Source organism: Anolis carolinensis, chromosome 3, assembly GCF_035594765.1.
Source record: "Anolis carolinensis isolate JA03-04 chromosome 3, rAnoCar3.1.pri, whole genome shotgun sequence".
In the NCBI taxonomy this organism is placed as follows: domain Eukaryota; kingdom Metazoa; phylum Chordata; class Lepidosauria; order Squamata; family Dactyloidae; genus Anolis; species Anolis carolinensis.
Window position 1 is genome coordinate 94,960,652 of NC_085843.1, and position 19,205 is coordinate 94,979,856.

At 39.1% G+C, this 19,205-nt stretch overlaps 1 protein-coding gene across 3 annotated transcripts in view; it reads left to right on the top strand.

The window, feature by feature from the left end:
• pcyt1b (phosphate cytidylyltransferase 1B, choline) overlaps positions 1-18,338 on the top strand; it is a 43,487-nt gene extending 25,149 nt beyond the window's left edge. For 2 of the 3 annotated variants that reach the window (XM_008107335.3, XM_003218847.4), the window contains exons 4-8: positions 164-315; positions 2,981-3,059; positions 8,451-8,593; positions 9,782-9,970; positions 14,886-18,338. In XM_008107335.3, the coding sequence (XP_008105542.1) occupies positions 164-315; positions 2,981-3,059; positions 8,451-8,593; positions 9,782-9,970; positions 14,886-15,098 (776 nt within the window). In that variant the 3' untranslated portion in view covers positions 15,099-18,338. The remainder of the gene's footprint in view (positions 1-163; positions 316-2,980; positions 3,060-8,450; positions 8,594-9,781; positions 9,971-14,885) is intronic. The other variant, XM_008107336.3, reaches the window with a different exon arrangement.
• Positions 18,339-19,205: the final 867 nt, after the last annotated feature.

Here is a 19,205-nt window from a genome sequence, read left to right on the forward strand (position 1 = left end):
CTGTTTTGTTTTGATTGTATAGTCATGAATTAGGCTGATTTGGTTTGACAGCTATAAATTTAACTCGCAAAATAGCTTTGAAGAATTTTCTATTCCAACAGATGTGCTACATTTGACAAGGGCTGTGTCACTCTGTTTTGAAATTTTCTTGTGTGTGTGTCAGTTTGCAGTGATGATCTAACCCACAAGTTTAAAGGCTTCACTGTAATGAATGAAGCAGAGAGGTATGAGGCCCTCAGACACTGCCGCTATGTAGATGAAGTCATCAGAGATGCCCCATGGACCCTCACGCCAGAGTTTTTGGAAAAACATAAGGTGCCTTTCTCTTCTTCTTTTCCGTGTGGGCAGGGCAGGACGGGGGAACCAGTTTAGTGATGTTGGCAAATTTAGCTTCGAATGTGAATTTGACATGTTTGTGAACCACACTGTATTTCAAATTGGTCAGTTCTCTGCCTGCCCTTTGCTGCTTAGTTCTTTTTTGGCTCTCAGGCTGTACTCTAGGATGAAACTGTTTGTTTTTCTCACTTGCTTGACTGTGGCAATGACAATAGCAGGTAGGCAATTTGTCCTCTCATTTCAGGTGCCAGAAATTGTGGAAAATATAGTTTATTTCATGTGGCTTCTCAGATATCTGAGATCATTTGCAAGGACTGAATATCTCCTCCTGCCACTATGAAAAAAGGACCTGCAGTTAAACTGTCAGATAAGAGCCCTGGAGGATGAGCTTTTTGGAGGGGTGGGAAGAAATATTTTGCCCCATCACAAATCCAGTGATGTTGCTGAGACTCCAAGTTTGACTCAAAACTGGGTTGAGAATTAACCAGGCTAGTGTCTTACTTAAACTGCAAGACAGTTGGCTGCAGCTGTTTCTGACTTGGGGAAATGGATCAAAGGTAGTAGATATCCATCTCACTTAAAATTGAGATTTTCCTAGTAAGAAGAATGATTGGAATGTAGTCAGTACAGATCACGCCTACATAATTGAGGAGTGAAACTTAAACATTTCTCCTCTGTTTGCTTATGCATTTAAATACTTTACTTTATCTCTACCAGTCTGACATCAGTCCTGCCCTTTGTGATATTAGTATGCTGCTATTCCAAGTTATCCTTCAAGTATGAGCTTTGTTCTTGTACTTCATAAGGCCTTATTTCATGAGAAACTTTACTCAAATCTAAACATTTCAAGATCTGAGAATTTTAAATCAATTTAAGCTGCAAACCTATACATACTTGTCTAAAAGTAAGTTCAACTATACACGCTGACCTGAAAGTAAAAAGCAGTAGATTAGCAGTATTGTCCCTATTCAAGAGCATATCTGTCAAAGACAGAACGCCGCCAAATAGAGTACAACACAGTTTATTGAGGTTACAGAACTAAAAAATGCCCGTAGGAAACAAAGAACTAGGCAAACACTTGTCTTCAGTGTGAAAAGTAACAGAAACAGCTCCGTTTGAATTAAAACGGTTCGAAAGAATAAACCGGATTAAACAGGAGTTTAATCCGGATTAAATCAAAAGTGCTTACTTCAGCCTGGCAATTTAAACAAACAAAAGTTGGTAAACAGAGGTCAAAATGAACACAAAAAACTGGCAGCAGATTCCTCTCTGCTACTCAAAAACTACAGATGAGTAACTCAGGCTGTTTACTCCTCCGTGCAAAGAGCGAAATCCAGGTCCAGGCACATCAATCAGGGTAACGGCGGTCAGCAGGGTCCCAATCCGGTCCAAGGTCGAAAGCCAAGAGCAGACGTCTAAAGTTCCACAAGTTCCACCGATAGCCACAGAAGGGATAGTCCAAGGTCGTAGTCAGTCAGTCAGTCCAGCGTCAATCCAGAGTAGGTAATTAATGTCCGTCAAAAAGACGACGGAGGTCCAAGCTATCAAGATTAAACACAAGTTGCACAGAAAACCCCCACACAGTTCCTCCCGCCGTCTATGCCCAGTGTCCTTGGTAACTTACGTATCCAGCAACGAATCACACCCGTCTTCAGGAAGTTCCCCAACAAGAGCCCAAGCGTTCGTCCAGATTACCTTGCCCAACGCAATTAGCCATTGATCCTAAACCCCATTTTATCTCAGTTCATAACTCCTCATCGCTGTCAGCTGCTATCCTAATTCCAGGTGCCTCATCATCATCATCCTCATCAGAGCTAAAACACCTTTGACTACGCCCCACAGCATCCCCAGCTGTGGATCCCGCTCCATCCCTCCAGCCCGTCCATGGGTCTGATCCTGCAACCCGCCAATCGTCTCCCATACTATCATTGCCGGTGACACCCAAATCCTCCCTTACACGAGTCCACTCCATGTCATCCTCCTCTGAGCTAACCATCTCTTCCTCCATTCGCTCGGTAAAACCCTCAAATGAGTCTTCATCTGTTGGTTCTGCAAATAAGTCCCGGAGCCGTTTCCTTTCGCGCTCCTCAAAAGAGTCTGACTCTCGAGGAGTCTTACGACCCCATCTCCTAGTATCGGAGCCAGAAGGCTCAACCATAACAATATCCAAGGACTCTTTATAGAATGTTTAGCACAGAACACTTTTGTGATATCTCAAAGTCATCAACTAAAATCATACCCAATAATGATATCATGAATACTCACTTAGAGTTTTCCTGGTTTTTTAGCTGCATTGTACTGAGAATTAAGTGGTTCAGATATTACAAAATATTTCAATTTAGATAACTGGTTTTCTTATAATACCTGTCTTACAGTAGTAATAGGATAAACGAAGGTGGGTATGACCAACTTTAGCTCCTGGACATGAATCCCATGTATGACTCCAAGATCTGAATCCAACCTTAATCACATGTCCTACTTATTGACCAGAAGAACATATTCCAGCAGTATAAAATGCCTTTATTTATTCTTTGGTGAGTGTTTGTTAAATTCATAGGCCAGCTATGTTAAATTTATAGGCCAGAAGTTATTATTTTAGACTTCTAAAATAATAACTGAGAATTGATGTTTCTTTGTTTTCCAGATTGATTTTGTAGCTCATGATGACATTCCATATTCCTCTGCTGGTTCAGATGATGTTTACAAGCACATAAAGGAGGCAGGTGGGAGCGCGTTCATAGTTTTGGTTTATCATTTAAGCTTCGAAGTATGTTATTGTCTCACTGTCACATTAGCAAGCTGTAGACAGGAAGGTGGTGGCAAAGTGCAGGCATTTTAGAAATGAAGTTCATTGGCTCTATCAAACACAGCCAGATTGCTTGTTTTGACCTATAAAACCCTTTATGGCTCTCACAGAGGTTAATTGAAGGATTTTATTCTCCCCTTCCACACTAACCTGCATTGTGAGATCTTCTGGAGAAGCCCTTCTCTTTGTCCCAGTTTCCTCAAAGGAACATCTCTTTCTAGAACTTTATGTTTGTGTATGCTGGAGTCCGCCCTGAGTCCCCTCGGAGAGATAGGGTGGAATACAAATAAAGTATTATTATTATTATTGTATGGCACAGCAAACAAGATAGATATGCTGGATTTTGTTTCACAAAATCACAAGTCGAACACTTCCCAAGTGTCTAGGACTGTGTAATGTATTTTCGGATGATGATGATGATGATGATGATGATGATGATGATGATGATGATGATTATTATTATTGTTATTATTATTATCATCTTGTGGGAATACAGGAAAGCGTCTTTTCAGTGGCTCCCCCAAGTTCTCAGATTCCTTTCCCAGAGAGGTTAGATTGGCACCTTCCCTAGTCTCTCTGCAAAGAGAAAAAAGATTTCTTTTTCAATATGCCTTTGGGACTGGTAATTTAGGCAAGAAAGTTCTTGTATTGTGTGCTAAATTTTTAATTTATTATTCTGATGGAGGTTTTGCGTTTTTTACGGTTTATGTATATGTTATGTTTTCAGGAAACGAATAACTGTTATGTTTCAGTCTGTTATAACATGTCTCAAAATAATAATAATAATAATAATAATAATAATAATAATAATAATAATAATTCTTACCTAAATCAAATTATTAGATTGATCATGTCCTGTTGAATCAGTGGAAACTTGTTAAGTCAATACTATTAATTAAATGGCTTACTTTTGCTGGGGTACCAGTTAGATGTAGGTCTTTATGGAGCAATCCTTAAAGACCTACATCTTTAAGGACCATTATAATTTGCATTAGCTTGACTATATTCTTCATTCAGGAGAGTCTGGTCTGCTGTGACACCCATCATGCAGATTGACTTCTTCATTGAAATTAGATAGGCACATAGTTTCTGACCTCAGATGAAGAGACTTTTGCTTGTTTAAGCATTTTTTCTGATAATTTCACAGTGTATAGTAAAGGCATAAATACATATGTAATAAAACATCATGTATAAACAGTAAAATATCAGGGTTGTTGTATGTCTTTCGGGCTGTGTGGCCATGTTCCAGAAGCATTCTCTCCTGACGTTTCGCCCACATCTATGGCAGGCATCCTCAGAGGTTGTGAGGTATGGAGTAAAATATCAGTTTCAACATATGCATGCTACCAATATTCCTCAGCCTGGATAAAATGAAAACCTTTCACATTCACAGAGCTTATCACCTCATAATGGAGCTTCTCAGTGGTTACTTTCAAATTCTGACAATCACTGTCAAGGGAGGGCACATTTAATCCCTGTTTGTATGTTTTTTAACTGTCAGACGAAGGTAACATCTATACTGTGCAGGTTACTCCAGTGTATCTACCATGGAGCACTCTGTATACAGCATGTATATGCAGGATCCAAGGCCAGTGTCCAGAGGTATATCTACACTATCGAATTAAGCAGTTTGACACCACTTTAATTGACATGGCTCAATACTATGGACTCCTGGGATTTGAAGTCTAGTGAGTCACCGGCACTCTTTGTCAGCAAAGGTGAAAGACCTTGTAAAACTGCAGCTTCCATGATTTCATAGCATTCATAACGGCAGTTAAAGTTGTGTCAAACTGTATTAATTCCAAAGTGCAGATGCGCCCCAAATGGTCCAGACAGTCTGGGCCTGCATCGCCCCCCACTGGGACATTACCTTGTCCTCTGTATCGCTATGGCTGCTCCCTGCCAGCCATGGAGCTCCATATGAACACTTTGTCACCATAGTTGTGTGCTGATGTCAAAAAGGGGTGCCCAAATGATTAGCAAAAAGGAAGAGATCACATAGATGTACTATTCTGACATCATCAGACACAGCTGCAATGACAAGGCACTTGCAGCAAGAGCAGTAACACAAGGATAAGCCACCCCTTCCCTTCTGCTACCTGTCTGGAAAGGAGATTGGGCCAAATGGACCCAATCCAGCAGTATAGACTGCTGCTAACTGTCTGAATACTCCATAGCTTCCTTCAAACTCTGGTGAATCCAGAGTTAAACCTGTAAAATCGGGTTAAAGCCAAGAAACCCAGGATACTCACAGGAAGACCAAGTTCATTGTGTAGATAGCCAAGGATAGTTTCAATATAAATCCAAGTTTTCTGGTTGTTAGACAGGACAGAAGATTTTCATTCAAGCAGGTCTTAGCCATGTAAACTTCTCAATTGGTACAGTCTGACCAATTGAGTGGTAGACATATCTCTAAGAGTTCTGTTTTTAATTTTTTAATGTATTAAAATTTTAATGTATTTTCTTACCGTTAGTTGCCATGAGCATAATTTTTGATGAAAGCATGGGATATACATAAAATAAAGTAAAGCATCTATGACTGATAGAAATTGAAGATGCAGATACCATTTTTCTTAGCCTGAAAATAAAGTCATGGTGAAATACATAACTATTAGCCATGATTTTTTTCTTAAAGCATTTTATGAAGTATGCCATATTTATATTCCCCTCTTTGAAAACTCCCAGTTAGCATGACAATTCCGAGTAGCAAACAACAGAGGACCCCGCTCCTCCATAGGGTTGAGTTAGGTGTTACAGGAAGCACCGAGCTGCCATTTCTTTTGAGTCTGTTTTCCTTACCAATACAGCACCAAGTGTGACATGATGCCATTATGCTATATAATTTCCTTTCCCCCCAGTTCTGACAACCAATTAGATGGGGGAGGGTAATACATAGTGTGATGATGTCAAACCCCACTTACTATTATAACACATTAATGGAGAGAAAGTGACATGGAATGATGGCAGTTCTGTTTCTAGTAATGTCTACCTCCACTCTTAACTGGACACTTTCTGAGAATCCAACTCTGCCCATATATTAACTTCCATTTTAAAGACTTGTATTATTATCACCTCCTTGGATAACCTTTAATTCTGTGTCCAGTTCTGGGCAACGCAATTGAAGGGAGATGTTGACAAGCTGGAAAGTGTCCAGAGGAGGGCAACTAAAATGATCAAGGGTCTGGAGAACAAGCCCTATGAGGAGTGGCTTAAAGAACTGGGCATGTTTAGCCTGCAGAAGAGAAGGCTGAAAGGAGACATGATAGCCATGTACAAATACGTGAAGGGAAGTCATAGGGAGGAGGGAGAAAGCTTATTTTCTGCTGCCCTGCAGACTAGGACACGGAGCAGTGGCTTCAAACTACAGGAAAGGAGATTCCACCTGAACATCAGGAAGAACTTCCTCACTGTGAGGGCTGTTCGACAGTGGAACTCTGCCCCGGAGTGTGGTGAAGGCTCCTTCTTTGAAGGCTTTTAAGCAGAGGCTGGATGGCCATCTGTCGGGGGTGCTTTGAATCCGATTTCCAGCTTCTTGGCAGGGGTTTGGACTGGATGGCCCATGAGGTCTCTTCCAACTCTACTATTCTGTGATTCTATGATTCTAGGACCAGATGTAGGTGTGTTGAAAACAGCACTGAGGTATATTTAGGGTTTCAATGTTTGTTGAGTATATGGTCTGCAGAGATTTAGTGTATGTGTGTGGGGGGCGGGGGGAGGTTGAGTATTTTTCCTTATTTTAAAATAGGTTTTTATGGTTATGGGTAGTTTGGAACTGTATGTCCACCAGGTAGATCAGAAATATTTCTTTCCCAATTTGATGCCTTCTGTTCTAAATAAATACATCACTTCACCTAAATTTAACAAGTCTCCACTGCAAAACAAACTAGAAAAGGCGGTCCAACGACACTTCACACCTAAGATATTATTTACCTTAGGCCAGCAACGATTCTAACCATATATAATTGAAAGTGACTTTATTACTTCTCTTGTTGTCCTAGTACTGAATCATAACAATCATGGGAATGGTGTGAAACAGTAAACTCACTCTACAACCTCTTCAAGAGAGTGGAGATTCTTCCACTGTCTGTTTTGGATTCAGAATTGGACCCAAGAGAACAAATTACTTTGCTGTGTAATCTCTCAGAAACCTCTTTAACTTATGTTGTTACCAAAACAATTAACAGTGTCAAAGAAGGAAGTAATTAAACTTCCTCCTAGAGCTTAATAAAGAATACCACTTCAGGTTTGTCTCATCTGGGAATTCAGAATTACAAAGAAGCAAAATATCATCTGTTCTTGTAATTGCTCCTCAAGCTTTCATTGAATGGGGTCCGGCATATCACTTCAGCTCACCCATCTCTGTCCAGTTCTGATACGTGAACAATAGTGCGGGCTAGTGAATGATAACTTTGTGAATCTATTCAAGACATAAGGATTTATGCATAGTTTTCTGAAAGGACTGGTAGAATATTGTGGAAAGACTACTACATACATGTATATGTGGCTTGAAAGGACCACAGAGTTTACATGTTTGTATTAGGGTGGAGAAGATGTGAAATTCCAACTGCTGTCCAATGTGTACTTACTTGAGAGTTACCCCCATTGAATTTAAGGAAAAGTACTTCTACTTATACTCAGTATATCAGCATGGTGTAGTAATAAAAAGCAAATGTAATGCCATCATGTGAAATATTGTCCTGTAAAGAAAATGTGATAATTCTTCTAGGTTGTCTATAATCATCAGTGACTTGGTGCCAAAATAAATTAAGTTGCCCTTAGAACCTGTTGAAATAAATGTGAAAAGCTATATATAATCATATATACTTTAGCTATACTCATTTCATTAGAAACCTGGATAATTAATTTTATGTAGACCTACCCTACTTTTTAATGACATGCATAATTGTTTCAGTGTGTGTTGCATAGAGATGAATAGAACTAACCAAAATTTAACTTAACTAGTCACTACAATTAAATTCTCTTCAAATAGGAACCTCATGCTATCAAATAATATATTATAGTTAAGGATATTTCATACATTCATAAGCAATATGTGAGTAGAACATGATTAACACAACAATTATTGTGTGTGCGTGTGTGTGTGTGTGCGCACGCGCGTGTTTGTGGTTATGAATAATGTGTGTGTATGCCTGCTATTAATGAAAATACTATGAAGTAGTTTTTCCAGAATCAGATGCAATGTAGTCTAAAAATCAAGTACCAGAACTAGGTCATTATGAAATAAATTATTCTTACAGGAAAGTTGAGATGTCATCATGACTCACTTTGCCTTCTTTCTTTTAATCAGGTATGTTTGTACCTACACAGAGAACTGAAGGCATCTCAACGTCAGATATTATCACTAGAATTGTGCGTGATTATGATGTCTATGCCCGTCGCAACCTTCAGAGAGGATATACTGCTAAAGAGCTGAATGTCAGTTTTATTAACGTAGGTGTTTGAATCTCTTGTCATATTCTAAGTCTAAATTGGATTTCAGAAAAATTGGAGGGAGGGGAGGAAAACAAGTCTTTGTAATGGCAGTTTCCACAGTCCAACTAATACAATTAAGGCTAAAGGTATTTAAAGAGTTAATGTAGGGAAGTTTGGGGGAAGGGCTTAGTAAAACCAAGCTGCTAAGCTGTGGAAATCTACTAGGTGATCCAGGGTAGTCACATTATCTCAGTCTTTGAAGAAGACAATGATTAGATCTTGCCGGGGAAACCCAAGGATAATGTTGGCATAAGAATTGAGTTGAAGGCATGTAACAACAACAAAGCCATAAATACTAAGGAAGAGGAGACATAGAAACAATTTGGAGAGGCAATGGCAAACATCATGTGAATAAATATTGCCAAGAAAACTCTAGTGGATTTGACATGAAGACAAAAAACATCAAGAGCAACAAGAACAACTCATCAAAACAAATTAAACTTTCCCACTACTTCTTGTGCTTTTGAATGTCATCAGTTTAAGATTACTTTATAGCGGTGGTTCTCAACCTGGGGTCCCCAGATGTTTTTGGCCTTCAACTCCCAGAAATCCGCACAGCTGGTAAACTGGCTGGGATTTCTGGGAGTTGTAGGCCAAAAACATCTGGGGACCCTAGATTGAGAACCACTGCTTTATGGCGATGTGTTGTCCCCATTGCCAACCCATGTTTTCCGGGCATGAGTCTCTGGCAGTCTCTGGCTGCAACACAGTTCCTATCTCTTGGCCATTGCATGCAGTGATGTTGGGCAGAATGATGGGTCAGTCTGGGAGAAAATGGGAGAGGAGGGTCATTCCACCTCTTCCACCTTTTCTTGGCATTCCATCATCCTGCTCTATGTCAGTGTACATGACAGCCAACAGATCGGACCCATGTCACAGCTGGAGACCGGCAAAACACAGAGGTCTGCAATGGAGAAGGTGAGAGTGAAAAAAAAAAAACCCACGAGATTGACAAATCTAACTTCCCCCCATCCCATCAGTTCAGGCCCAGACATGCTTACTACACAGATACTTTTCAAAAACGGACGGGCTATTTTTCAATTATTGTTTGTTTTAGCTGTATGCTACTATTTATCATAACATCTAATTTGAGCCTTGGTCAGAATTTCCTCATGTTTTGCAGACTCTATGTTTTATCTTTACCAGGAAAAGAAATATCGCTTTCAGAATCAGGTAGACAAAATGAAAGAGAAAGTAAAGAATGTGGAAGAAAGATCTAAAGAGTTTGTGAACCGAGTGGAAGAAAAAAGTCACGATCTTATTCAGAAATGGGAAGAGAAGTCTAGAGAGTTTATTGGCAACTTTTTAGAACTATTTGGTCCGGACGGAGCTTGGGTATGTAATTAATTATTTATTTATGCATACATACATACACCAGCATTGTGTAGTAGTTTAAGTGTTGGAATAGGGCAATGGGAGATCATAGTTTGGATCCCTGTTTGGCCATGGAAACCTATTAGGTGACCAGGGCAAGGCAAATTCTTTCATCTTGAGAAGAAGGCAAAGGCAAACCCCCAAATTATTCCAAGAAAAAACCCTTTGGGGGTGATAAGGTTGCCTTTGGGTACCATAAGTCAGAAGTTACTTGAAGGCACACAGCAGCAACATACATACACATATAGATTCATATACTGCACATACATTCTATATACAGTACATACAACTAATGAGTTATCTGTCCAGCGATAAAAAGAAAGTTTATTATTTTCTTGCTTCACTGATTGAAAAGCAGAAGCTGACTTATTGCTGATTTTTATGACTATGGTATTATATATCAGACCAAAATTGTCCCCAAGGTGCAGTTCATTAAAAAATACCAAATAATATTATAACAAATCTTGGGAGCCTAAATACCATAACAGCACTAGATCTTGTCTGATCTTGGTTAATACATGGATGGGAGACCACCAAAAATACCAGGTATTATAGCTTATATTTCAGAGGAAGGAATTGGCAAAATTACTTCTGAGTATTCTTAAACCAAGAAAGCCCTATAAAATTCTTGGAGTCACCACACATTGACAGGAGACTTGAAGATACATAGAATCATAGAATCATAGAATAGTAGAGTTGGAAGAGACCTCAGGGGCCATCCAGTCCAACCCCCTGCCAAGAAGCAGGAAATCGCATTCAAAGCACCCCCAACAGATGGCCATCCAGGCTCTGTTTAAAAGCCTCCAAAGAAGGAGCTTCCACCACAGTCCGGGGAAGAGAGTTCCACTGCCGAACAGCTCTCACAGTGAGGAAGTTCTTCCTGATGTTCAGGTGGAATCTCCTTTCCTGTAGTTTGAAGCCATTGTTCCGTGTCCTAGTCTGCAGGGCAGCAGAAAATAAGCTTGCTCCCTCCTCCCTATGACTTCCCTTCACATATTTGTACATGGCTATCATGTCTCCTCTCAGCCTTCTCTTCTGCAGGCTAAACATGCCCAGTTCTTTAAGTCTCTCCTCATAGGGCTTGTTCTCCACACTTTTGATCATTTTAGTTGCCCTCCTCTGGACACATTCCAGCTTGTCAACATCTCCCTTCAACTGCGGTGCCCAGAATTGGACACAGTATTCCAGGTGTGGTCTGACCAAGGCAGAATAGAGGGGTAGCATGACTTCCCTGGATCTAGATGCTATACCCCTATTGATGCAGGCCAAAATCCCATTGGCTTTCTTAGCAGCCACATCACATTGCTGGCTCATGTTGTCCACAAGGACTCCAAGATCTTTTTCACATGTACTGCTGTCTAGCCAGACGTCCCCCATTCTGTATCTTTGCATTCCATTTTTTCTGCCGAAATGAAGTATCTTGCATTTATCCCTGTTGCACTTCATTTTGTTAGTTTCGGCCCATCTCTCTAGTCTGTCAAGATCGTTTTGAATTCTGCTCCTGTCTTCTGGAGTGTTGGCTATCCCTCCTAGTTTGGTGTCATCTGCAAACTTGATGATCGTGCATCTTGATACACACACACACACACACACACACCAGATCTTATAAGTTAAAAATAGCAGAAATTCATGTTTTAAATCAAAGTGTAAATACATTTCTATTAATTCAAATATTATGCAAAAAGGAAAAAAAAGCTTTCTGACATATCTAAAACAAAGCAGTCTTATTTTCCCAGAGGGAATTTTACAGAAAAGACCTCTTCCCAATGACTTAGCTCCATAGGATATGACAGGTCTCCAGAACAGATGTTAATTCCATGTAGGTTCATACAAAGCCTATCTTCAGATATTCTGGCCCAAAATAACCCAGCTAATGAATTTTTTAAAAAAAATGTTATTTCTAAACACCCTTCAAGTGCAGCCCCATGTCAAGTATATTGCAGTAATCTCCGCAGAAGAATTGCTGTGTCCAGAACCTCCTTTTGAAGTAGGAGTTAAATAGTTACAGTAAGATGGGATTGGTATATCCCTTGCATTTTAAAATGTTGTATTCCTAAGAATAAATTGATACAAAATATGTTTCAGACACAATTTTTTCCTCTCAAGAGCAGCATTAAATAGTTCCATTGAATTTAAGAAAGCCAAATTTGGATAATGTCACAGTATTTCAGCCTCTGATTGTCAATTAGTAAAATGGGACAAAGATATTGTATTCTCAGTTTGCTTCTGACACGATAAATATATTGTATGAATATTTGAAGCTTGTTTATACTGCCAAGTAATAGAGTGAGAACTGTGTGGGTGGACTGCAAGATTCAGCATTCCCCATCATTAGCTAGGACTTTGTAGGCCGACTACATGTGGAAGATAACTGTCTTTCCATTCCTCGGTTAGTCCATCGTTGTCTGCTCTGACTACAATTCTCCAGAGGATTGGGTTTGTTACTTCAATCCTTAACTGATGCCGGGAGTTAAATTTTGGGCGCTCTTTCTCTGAAGCAAACAGATTGGAGGACATTTTGTCCTCCAGATAGTTTGGACTTCAGGTCTCATTAGCTGCAGAGAGCATTGCCAACTGTAACTGAAATCCAAAACATCTGGACAACCAAAAGGTTCTTCACTCCTAACTCACTAATTTGTGTTGCTCCAAACTTCTTAAAACAAAGAGATTGTTAAAATGAACCTGCTTAAAAGTATTTTGCGTGCTAAAAACTGCTAACTTACACAAAAGCAGAGAACTATGGTCAGTCCTGATCAGAATATTAAAATTGATATTAAGCAGATATGTGTTTCCATTTTATGGATTTAGCTACATATTTCCTCGTTATCTGAAAACCTAGGAATCGAAAGATTTTTTTTTTGTTTCTTCCGTGATGGAGAGTGGCAGCAACTGCAGGGCAGGAAACTGGAAGCAATTTTATGTGAAGGCCTTTACAGAGCCAAGTCACATAAAATTACTCACTAAAGAATGAAATCAGAGGTGGCATTGTTCTAGAGAAAAGCTCTAATGACGCTAAAGTCATGGTGTTGAGGGGAGAGAAATGAAGTCCATGTCAGTAACTGCAGGAGGTGAAGCTTTTAAAAAAATGATAACTTACTATTACAGTAAGAAGCATTATTAACATTAATTTTCCATACCAGATGTCACTTTTAGTGCTGACATCAGATGTTGAGGAATAGTTATAGGCATACTCATTTTTAAGATGGCATAGGACCATCCATTAGTATGGTGTAATTATAATAAGTATTTGTAAAACTGTGTTTTGAGGCCACATAGATTTTCTAGAAAAGTTAAGTTTTTGAACTATGTCACCCAGAATCCCCAACCAGGCTGGACAGTGACCAAGCTGACTGGGGGATTTTGAGATTAGTGATCTAAAAAGTAATGTTTCCAAGCTCATTTACACTTTTAGAAAACCTCAAAAATAATATTTTGGAGTTGAAAGTGTGAACCGAGTGTTAGTTGCAGGAACATTATTCTAGCCAAAACACACACACACACACACACACACACACACACACACACAACCCTCTTCTAGAAGAGTTATTAGAACAGAAGAAATGCAAGTGAAATGAAGAGCTTAATGCTGGAATCTCATATCTCCCTTTCCTGCGAGTGAGTCCTATTGAACTCAGTGGGATTTCTTTTGAAGTGGCATTAATAGGATTGCTTTGTAATCTTTTTTCTCCTGCTATTTTTCCACTACACCCCCCCCCCTTGAAGGACCATAGTTTGGATTTAGCCACCAATTTTAGTATCCACTGGGGCAGATACCATGCTTTGCATCCAAACCATATCAAGTTCAATCACTGGCATCTTCAAATTGAGCTGGGAAAGGTTCTTGTATGAAACCCCTGAGAACTACTGCTGGTTAGTGTAGCCAGTTCTGATGATGAGATGAAGCTGGCTCTATAATTTCACAAAATAATACACACCACGCCATAGATTTATTATGATTTTTTTTTCTTGCCAAGATGGACATATCCTTGCACTTTTTTAAAAAAATGCTCCAATTCTGTACTATTTAACTTAGCATGGAGCCAGGTGGAACAGTATACAGTCAGCAGGATTATATTCAATGTGTTTAGAATTGAAGGTGTAAGAATGATTTGCTTTTCTTCATTCTCCATCTCATCCCCACCTTCTCTCTGCATTGCAGAAGTCTATGCAAATTGCTACAACTTATGCCCAAGAATACTCTGCAAGAGTGAAACTTGTTGCAAGCCAGCTCTATTATGTGCCCCAAAATTGGAATAATTATAATACTATAATTATACTATAATTATACTATTATAGTGAACACGCATTAATTATACAGCAGGCATGCACAAATAAAATAAAAGGTTGCATGCACCTGGGCACTTTCACCTCTCTCTTACATATAGTCTTTTGTTTTTATCTCATCTGTGGTGCAAACATAAAACCTAGCATTCATTTTGGAAACTGGCTTTTTTCTACTTTCAGTTTTGCATAAACCTCAAATTAATAATATGGAAGAAGACCTTTAGGATTTGCAGCTGAAAAATTGCTGCAATCTGTCAGCTTTTAAACTGTACATTGTGAAAATCATTTGGTTTCAGGATGTCGTTTTCCCTTTTGGTAAATATATGCATTCTGAAACGTGTATTGCTGCAAACTGTCTGCCTCTTTCTCTACTATTGAATCTATATCAGTGGTTTTTAACCTGTGGATCTCCAGATGTTTTGGCCTTCAACTCCAAGAAATCCTAACAGCTGGTAAACTGGCTGGGATTTCTGGGAGTTGTAGGCCAAAACACTTGGGGACCCACAGGTTGAGAACCACTGATCTATATCTATGCATCACCATACTAGTGTACACATATCATATCCATTTTCTGTTTCCGCTTGTTTTCCAGAAACAGATGTTTCAAGAAAGGAGCGGCCGAATGCTGCAAGCCTTGTCTCCCAGGCAAAGTCCAACCAGCAGCCCAACCCGGGGACGGTCCCCATCGCGGTCTCCATCTCCCCCTTCCCCCTGGCTTTTGAGGAAGACGTCACCTCCTTCCTCTCCAAAAGCAGCTTCAGCATCCATCAGCAGCATGAGCGAAGGAGACGAGGATGAGAAGTAAGGACAAGGGAGAAACAGCAATCCGAAAAAAGAAAGGAAAACGCACAATGTCCACTCATTCACAAGAGAGTTGGGAGAAGAACGAATAAAAAAAGATGCATGAGATATTTATGAAAAGGAAAAAGGGGCACATACGGAAACTGAAGCAGTAAAGATTTCAGCTACACACAGGTACTTGCTAATAAGGGAGTTACCAGATTGGCAACACGTGATGAAAAAATATGCAAAAAATCTATTATTACTCAATAATTATGAACACCTTCTGTGGTTGCCGCTGCTTAACCCACTGAATAGGTACAAGGAATCTTGCTTTAGAGGGGAACCACTGCTTACCTGCTAAAAAGCTGGACTTTCCTAGAATGGGAGCACTCTCTGGGAGCAGCAAATGCTTTCATAATGTTTTAAAAAAGGACGAGGAGGAGGAGAAGAAACCCCAGAATCAAACTGTGCCAGTAGAACTAAAACTCTGTCATTCACAATAAATGTACCTTGGATCTTTTGAGTTTGTTGAATGTTGCTTGTTGAGCAGGCTTTTTGTTAATATAAAGCAAGGCTATTTGAATGTGAACATGCTTTGCTTGATTAACTCTTAACATGTTTTCCTAGTGCCTCCAAAACGACTTTTTATTTTCACGGTTCAGAGTTTTGTTAAGAAAACTGTACCTTCAATATGGTTTCACATATTAGACATTTTGTTCACTAACCCACAGATCAATTCTTATGTAATGTTTTTTACCAACAGATTTCAAGAAAACCAAACAAGCATATTATGTACACCAGTTGTTAGTTCATTTGAACTTTAAATTCCAAGTCTCATGTGATTATCTGAAATTCTGAACCAGTCTGGAGAAATGTCTCAATTTTGTATATATACAAGGTGAGCTAGGAGGTTTCCTTTAAAAGTAAAAGCATTGTATTAGATAAATGGTTCTTCATTACCAACATTTGAAAATGGGATTTGTTTTAAGAGGTACTTTCTTGGTAAATTACCTGTGCAACTACATTTTTCTCCTAATTTGTATAGGACTCTGATAAAATGTGTTTAAAAGCCTCTTCATTTTAGATTCTAGATAGTTACTTCTGCAGGGCATAGATACACAGCAGTAGACTTAGCCTGGGTTGTTTTTCTACATTACAGTACCTCATATCACTGCCATGTCCATACTTATCATTGATATGGCAAAGTTGAACACAAACAACCCAGCTTAAAAAATAATATCTATGTATGGGAAATGATGGAAGTCGGGACTTTTCAGAACACTATAAGACATCACTTCAGAACTCGTCTTGTATGTATGGCATGTTAGCTAAGCCACAATGGGCATGAATTCCTTCATAGGTCCACAGCACTGTTCTGTAACTTCAAGGATCAGTTGCTATTGAACTGCTAAGAGCAGGAAAGTTTCTCATCACCCCTCTAGATTCTTTCCTTCCTGAAAAAGCAAAATTACAAAATGAATAAAATGAATTGTGATCCTATATTTGATCTGAATAATATTGTGACCCATGAATATAGGCATCCAGTCATGCATGGCAGTTCTCATGTTTTACTTCTTGGCTTAGACCTACAAATTAATTACCTGCCCCATCTCTTCAGAAAGGTCGCTACAGATAGCCCTCTCCCATGTCTAGCATGTATTCATGTTATTTATTATTGTAGTAGACACTGAGCTTTCTAGACAAATTAAAAAAAAAGTTCCAGGTTATAGTTCTGATAACAAATTACAACCAATAGTTAACTGGTCTACTCTGCCTAGATATCAGATTTAGCAGCATCATGGATCTGCCAGAAGTTGAGGCTGAAATAATAATCATCCATTTGTAGAGGAGTATACAAACGTGAAACCAGTTAAATACTAAAAGTAGAATGGGGTTGGTATTTCATAAAAATACTTATCAGTTGTGAGAACTGTAAAAATTTCCACGTGTAGCTATTTATTTGTGCATCTCAGGGCACTGATAGCAGTATCTGTTCTTTGGGAGCTCATTCCCTTCATCTGCAGAATCAAATATTGACAGGTTTCTCTGAACCAAGATACACAGGTGCTTTCCCCCCAGTCAACAGCAAGCACTGACATGTATAGCAAATATTTGCATTTTTAGTGCCTGTAAGCAATTGCAGTTTAATTTAATATATGTACTGTCTATGGAGTTGTTGGCAGAAATAGAACCAGAGTACTGGTACTAAAACCATTCTTTTTCTTTTGTATCTAACGACTTAGTAAACTTAAAAAAAAATACCCATTATTCTAGCTCACTCTGTCTAACATTCTTCTAAGGGCCCCGAAGTTTCCAAATGCAGGAAGCAAATCCTTCATTAGTCGGAAAAGCATCTCAAGTTTGCTAACCCCTCACTAAACCTGCAGAAGGCACCACAAATTTAGCTCAGGTTAGCTGCAGTAAAGAGCTATTCTGAGCCAAGTCTTAACACTTCTGTCTCCCTAATAATTAACTGAGGCCAAAACCCAATAGTCCCAACCAGGATACAGCCATTGAAACAACAGGAACCTGGGGAGTCAGCCATCAACTCAATGAGTCTACTCCAGTTGGGATTAGTACTCTCTACTTACATTTAGCCCTAGGGTGGCCTTAGACTCACAGGAATTCTGTCCTTTCCTCAAGGAAGAGTTCTGCAACACAATTAAAAGGCTGTGTTATAATTTTTAAATGATGTTCTGTCCTTTTTTCTTGTCCATTGGAATTGTTTTGGCTTATAGCATTTAGTAACATACATGACTTGTCAACAAATGCTTTTCAAGGGATGATTTACTTTCTGTCACAAAAAAATGAAGAGAGTTTTTGTCCTGTCTTCTTGAGACAAATCCAAGCCATGTCTAAAATAACAAATTAACTACATCACCACATATACAGCATTTTCATTAATAGTTATGCCACAGCCCCTTGGGTAATACACATCAGTGCATTAGAGAAAAGTAAGTAAGTAAGTAAGTAAAAGTTTATTTGTATACCGCCCTCTCTCCCAAAAGGGACTCAGGGCGGTTTCCAATATATCATTAAAATCTGCTGTTGATCAAGCCTCCACTGTGTTTTAATCACATTGCTAGATAGATTATTGTTTGACTTTCATATTTGTGCAAAACTCTATCAGAAATAGATCATTGTGGTATTTGACAAACCTTCACTGGTGCTATTCAGCAAGAAGAAATACTGTACTGACTTTAGCAGGAAAGGTAAAGTAATTAAATTTCAAGGAAAGAATAAAACTAAGGCAGAAACACCATCATTTGATTATTTGTCTCTGTGTGTGTATCCTTTAAAAATATAGGCCAAGATTCTGAATTGGCTTTTTGGAGCACAAAGCCCTGACAAGCATATCACCTTTCTGCCATGTTTGCAGCCAAGCTATCGGCTCCCAGAACTTGCCTGCCTCCATAGCCACTTAGTGACCAGAAGAGGCACCAAGCAGTTTCTAGCTGATTTTGTGGAGCTGAAAACACAAAGATGCCACAAGTTCCTTGTATCTAGGGTATAATTCACCCAAAGATCCAGGAGTAAAATATTTTATCTCTACTCTGCCTGGAAATTTCCTGCCTTCCTCCAGCCACTTTGGCCACCGACCAGGGAATCACTGTACAAGAGGTAATAAATACTACCTTCCACAATATCCTTAAAACAACACATACATGCTAACATGAGTTGACTTAGTATATGTTATAATAAGTCTAATTGTAATTTGCCCAGTAGCAGAGATCTATATGCACAGAATGTCTGGAAAACAAAAGATACACAGGATTTTCTGTTGCCATAGCACAAACTACTGGGCAGCTACACAGAGTGTACAGATTTCTCTTCAGATACATAGGAAGTGTGTGTGTGTGTGTGTGTGTGTGTGTGTGTTTTTAAATAAACCAATGAACAGGCCTTAAAGAAAATAACAATACTGACTGATTGGGTTCCAGACTAGCTATGTCTATATGTGGAAGTAAGTGAAGTACTTATAATGAAACGTTGATTCCTTTTGTTCCATTTATCCTGGTCTCACTTTGGGACGACCTTGCATTACTCATAGGCAAGATATGTCAAGCTTCCTGCTGAATATCTAAAAAGGAAATGGCTACAAGGAGAATCAGGTCATTTGCAGCTTCAC